The 5,574-nt window shown below is 57.2% G+C and overlaps 1 protein-coding gene across 1 annotated transcript in view; it reads right to left on the reverse strand.

Annotated features, from left to right (window-relative positions):
• Positions 1 to 232: 232 nt before the first annotated feature.
• The window catches only part of NTNG2 (netrin G2), a 56,444-nt gene continuing 51,102 nt past the window's right edge, over positions 233 to 5,574 (reverse strand). The window contains exons 6-8 of the mRNA XM_009998981.1: positions 1,684 to 1,851; positions 799 to 933; positions 233 to 456 (exon numbers count right to left, since the gene is read on the reverse strand). Of these exons, the coding sequence (XP_009997283.1) occupies positions 233 to 456; positions 799 to 933; positions 1,684 to 1,851 (527 nt within the window). The remainder of the gene's footprint in view (positions 457 to 798; positions 934 to 1,683; positions 1,852 to 5,574) is intronic.

The raw sequence follows: 5,574 nt of genomic DNA on the forward strand, positions 1-5,574 counted from the left end.
GTTGCTCCTCCCACCGCTGGTTCCTCCCGGCCCGGCTGCAGGGCCCGCGGGCAGGAGTCACCCCTGGCTTTCTGCAGCCCTCTCCGCTTGGAAAGTGGCCCAGGGAGGCGGTTGTGCAAGTCCGAGCGTGAAAGAAGGCGGAGGAGACAGTGGGAAGAGCCACCCCCGTCCCCTTGGGCTCCCCGGGTCCCTCGGGTGACCCTCCTGGGCTGGGCTCCCCGGGTCTGTGGCCTCAGAGACCCAGCCAGCCACGCAACTGCAGGGCCAGCACCCCGAGCAGGAGGGCGCTGAGGCTGCCCTGGTTGCTGCGGGCACCGTCACACTCCTTTTTGTCCACTTCACACCTGGACTGCTCGCACAGGACCCCCTTGAAGCCCACGGGGCAGATGCAGCGCTGGTTCTGGTAGCAGGTGCCTCCATTCTGGCAGAGCAGGAGCTCGTCGTCACACACGTTGGCTGCGAGGGGGGAGCGAAGGGCCTGATGTTAATCTTGGGGTGCATCAAACCCCTCGACTGCAGCAGTAATGACAAGCTTTGGGCTTCTCTAGCTCCTAAGGGGTTAAATTACCCAACCCCCCTAGTGATAGAGCAGCCCCAAGGCCAGAAGATCACAAGGGGGGGGGGTCTACAAGCTCCAAGGACAAAGCTACCAAGAAACTTTGGATTTGGAAGGAGTGACTGGAGCCTGCTCACCGTGCACCTGGGGCACCTGAGCTGCTGCTGAAGATCCCTTTCTTGTCTGGACCCACCTCACACCTCCCTGTGTCCCTCTGGCTGAGGGGGCTGTGGGGCACTTACGGAAGCAGCCCTGTCTCCAGTAGTAGTTGGGCAGGCAGTCGTCACACTTGGGCCCCGTGGCACCTTCTTTGCATTCACAGTAGCCGGTCTCGTTGCAGCGGTCGTGCATGGAGCCGATCTGGTTGCAGTTACATTCTGGCCAAAGACAGGGCTGTTAGTGGCTGTCCTGCCTGGGGGTTTTGTGCCCGTGAGAGCCTCAACAAAGAAAGCCTTTAGAAAAGGTTGGCTGCATGCTATGGAAGGGGACCCAGTAGGTTGGGGGGCACGGTTTCATGAGAGGTTCCAACAGTGCCAACAGTCACAGGTGCAAAGGCCACCCTGCTGAGCAGCTCCTGGTGGAGAGATGTGTCTGAATTGAGCTGGGAATCACGGAATCTTAGGGGCTGGAAGGGACCTCAAAAGATCACCCAGCCCAACCCCCCTGCCAGAGCAGGGGCACCCAGAGCACATCACACAGGAACGTGTCCAGGGGGATTTGAATGTCTCCAGAGAAGGAGACTCCACAGCCTCTCTGGGCAGCCTGTCCCAGGGCTCTGTCACCCTCACAGGAAAGAAGTTCTTCCTGAGATTCACATGGAACCTCCTATGTTCCAGTTTGCACCCATTGCCCCTTGTCCTGTCCCTGGACATCACTGAACTGGCTCTGTCCTGACACTGCCCTGAATGTATCTGTAAACATGGATGAGGTTGCCCCTCAGTCTCCTCCAGGCTCAAGAGACTCAGCTCCCTCAGCCTTTCCTCCTCAGGGAAGAACTATCTGGGCTTCATTCTCCGGACAGAGAAGCCTTGGTGGGCTGCACAGACTGTCCTTGAGGGCCGTGCAGGTGGGCACAGAGGGGGGCTGGACCCAAACCCACCCCACGGACAAGGTCCCGCATCTCTCACCCAGACACACGTTCTCGTCGTCCAGCTCCGCGGAGCTGTTGCGGTAGAAGCCCAGGCGGCAGTGCTGGCAGTGCTGGCCCCGGGTGTTGTGCTTGCAGCTCACGCAGGTCACCACGTTCAAGAAGTCGATGTAGCTGCAGCGGTTGGAGTGGCCGTAGCACTCGCAGTCTGCGGGGAGGAGGGGAGAGCTGGGGGGGGATGCTCTGGGAGCAGCTCCCCCGGAGCCGGGGGGCTTGGGAAGAGGGTCCTGCTCAGGGGCCACCTGCAGCTGGGGGGGCTGGGCAGGGTGAGGGACACAGCAGGTCATGGGGGGGATCAGGCTGGAAGGTGCTGCTTGGAGAGCAGAGCAGGGACAGGGGGCTCTGTTCCCTAGGGGGGGTGGACAGGCAGGGACCAGCCCCCGGGTGTCCCTGGGACACCATCTCTTTAAGGAAGTGCAGAACCAGGGGAGCAGGCAGAGAGGAGGCAGGTGTTAATCACAGAGCTGCCTCATTATTGAGCAGAGCTTGGGTTTGGCTCTGGTGGGGCTGCGGGATCCGCGGTGGGAGCTGGGCTGGGGTGCAGAGCCCTGGGGAAGGCTCTGCCAAGGGCTGTGGCAGGAGGGGACTGGCCCCTGGGATACTGGCAGAGGGGACAGCAATGCTCCAGGGACAGGAAGGCCCTGGACCAGGTGGGGCTGGAGCTGCTGTGTGCTCAGGTAAAACCTTGCTGCTCCTCTGCCTTTCCTCCCTCCGGGTCCCCTCTCAGCGCGTCTCTTGCTGTTGTACTTCCCAAACCACTGCTGGTGGTGTAGTGTGGTGACTCTCAGGTTAAATGCTTAAAATGGGTCTATGGAAGGAGGTGTGGCTCGTGCGGGGTCCTCCAGGAGATGGTGGACAAGTGTGTGAGTGAGGGTTTGAACCAGGGCTGCCTGGCACAGCACAGGGATGCTTGTGGTGAGGTGGGAGATGCCACCATCACCTGGCACTGCTCCTGTCCCCAGGGCTGACCCCTCTCAGCTGTGGGCATATGTTAGAAAACAACAAACTAGGTTTAATGTCTAACCAGAGGAATTTGATTACTTGCTTGTTGCCTTTGCTTTTCATTACCATGACCTGGGAGGGTGACCACCCTGCAGTGTTTGGTTCAGGGTGTTTCTGGGAGCTTAAGGCAGGGGGAGAGGAGGTACCCTGGGTGTCTTGTGGCCCAGCTCTCCTGGTCAGGAGATGTCCTGGCCAGCATGGGCAGGGGATAACTTGAGCAGAGGTCATGCCAACCAGGCCGGAGCTTCCTCAGCATTCGTAGAGGAGGAGGGAGGCTCAGAACTGGGGTTTTGGTCCAAGATCTAACATTAAACATTCAAGGATGGTAGAGGGATGGGAGGGAAGGATGCAGACTGGCATGCACGTGCAACTGGAGGAGACTTGTGAAAATGAAATGAGGCAATCAGGGATGATGGAGCAGGGCAGAGGTTTCCCCATGGTTCACAGCTGCCTGAGGAGAAGCTGAGAGTCTGCTGTCATCTTGACCCCCTTGAGAAACAACTTTAGCCTGTTTGAACAATACCCAAAGAATTTCAGCTCAAACACTCTTGGTTGCTGCAATTCCCAAGTGTTTCACCTTAGGGATGCACTCCTGGGTAAACCCTCCCCATGTTCTCCACGTTGGAGGCTGCTGGACCCCATCACCCAGGTGAAGATCAGGAGCCCTGGAGCACCACACTCCCTCCTCTTACCTTTGTAGGATGCAATAGGAACCACTGGGCCAGAGGCTGTTTTGAGCCCGATGAGTTTTGAGCTCTTTGAGGATGCTTAAGGAAGATCAGAGACACACTTTTTCTCACCACTTAGCACCACTCCACATCCTACCCTACGGTGAGCAGCTCTGCTATGAGGACAATGCCAAGCCAAGAACACCACCCTGGCAGCACCAGCATCTATTTCTGCAGCAGGGAGCTGCTACATTTCTCCTCTTCTTCTCCCCTTCTCAAAGTCTGATGCATGAAAACCTCAACACACAGCACTATTGCCACGTGTAGAGCTGGGGGCTGAGGCAGAGGAGCTTCTCTCACACCACCCTGTCTTGTATGTTTGGTGGCATGAATTGGGTTATTCAGGATCTACAAGGCTAGACAGCTTGAGAAATCTACTGCCCGTGGCCTCAGTCTAACAGAGGTCATGCCAATCAGCGCCTAAAAAGCTGCTAGGAGTACAGCTAGGAGGACACGAGCTATGCAGGTGGTATCTGGCAGGGCTTGCTAGGAGGTCCTGCAGAGCAGCAGCCTGTCCCCCCAGCACATACCTGCCTTCTTCCCGTGCTTCCTGCCCGCAGAGCTGCCCGCACGCCCTGCTTTCCTCTTCGGGGCTGCACGCGAGACAAAAACAACACCTGAGTGCTGTGGTGGGTGGGAAGGGGCTCCCAGGGCCATGTATCCATGAGGGGTAATTCCTCAGGGTGAGGGGGATGCCCTGCTATGAGGCTTCCTCAGGGCTGTGCTGCTGGCAGGAGCCCTGTCCCACCCGACACCTCTGCATTCATCCTAGCCCCAAACTTGTCTCCAGAAAGATCTCCATGGGGGTGGATGAGCAGAGCTGAGCTGGACCCTCTGAGCAGGAGACCAGATTGTATGATGGAGGGTCATGCCAAGGACTGGTGGATTGTCCTGGCCTACAGGCATTGGGGGAGAAACCTGTCCTGCCCTTGGGATGGGAATGGCCTTACCTTGAACGCCCTTGGGAGGGTCTGGTGGCTTCGGCTTGGGTTCAGGTGCTGCTGTGTTTGGTGGGCTCTGAACAGCTTACAGGGGCATCAGTCAGAGAGAACATCAGATTTAATACAGACTCCCCCTCTTGTTTGTCTACAAAGGTGGCAAAGGGACACTGGAAGCTCTAGGCAGGTATCTAAGGTACATTGGTGTAGCTACATCTGGCTGAGGATGTGTTGAAGCAGGAATAGGAGACAAAACCTCCTGGAAATTAGTCTTTAAGTGTGAAAAGAGACAGAAAAAGTACTACTAAGGGGAGCAGATGGGAGCTGCTGGATGGGCAAGTGTTGGCATGTGGTCATTACATTGCCCAAGCATGGAGAGAAGCTAAACCTGCAGACCACTGCCAAGACTTGGGAGCCCACCTTGCTCAGCACAGACTGTCAGCATCACCTGGCATTGCTGCCCATGGTAGGTGTGTCCCTTGTCACTGTATCATATAGTTTTGTTTCTGCAAGGCCTGAGAGAGGCCCTAGAGCACAGCAAATCAAAGAGCCTCCATGTCAGCACTTTCTGCTCACCCCCCCCAGGTGAATAATTCCAAGCACTGGGTTGTGTCCAGGGCCCAGCTCCAACGTCTGTTACGTTCTGCACGGGAGGGGATGCTCATGTCAGTGGCTGGAGTGACCTACAGGCATCTGAGGTGGGAAAGGGGAGCTGAGCACCACTAGGACACTGCCAGGCTGTGTGTGCTGGTGGGAACCCCGAGGAGGAGAAACTTCAGCCTCAACAGCCAACATGAAACCTCCCAAGGTTCCCTCCAGGAGCAGCTCACGCAGGAGACCTGAAGCAAGGAGACACATAAGGCAGCATCTATGCTACACACGACAGAGGCTGATCTATTTACAAAGTTATTCTGCTCCTAAAACCAGGCTCTGGTCTTGGGAGACACCAGGATCTCCATGACCCTCCCTGCTCCTCCCAGCAGCAACCTGTGAACCAGCTCTTCTACCACTTGCCATCCTCAGCTTTCATGCACACGACTAAACCCCGAGGCTCAATCCAGCCTCAGCAGGTCCCCAGCTGTGCCAGTGGTGGGCACTGACAAACCCTGAGCACTTCCCCAGGTGGGAGGAGGAGAGAGATACATGGGAAGCAGGGATGTGGAACTAGAAACTACTGTGTCTGCCCGCCGGGAACTAGTACTG

Source organism: Chaetura pelagica, unplaced genomic scaffold (assembly GCF_000747805.2).
Source record: "Chaetura pelagica isolate M959 unplaced genomic scaffold, ChaPel_1.0 scaffold405, whole genome shotgun sequence".
Taxonomy (NCBI): Eukaryota; Metazoa; Chordata; class Aves; order Apodiformes; family Apodidae; genus Chaetura; species Chaetura pelagica.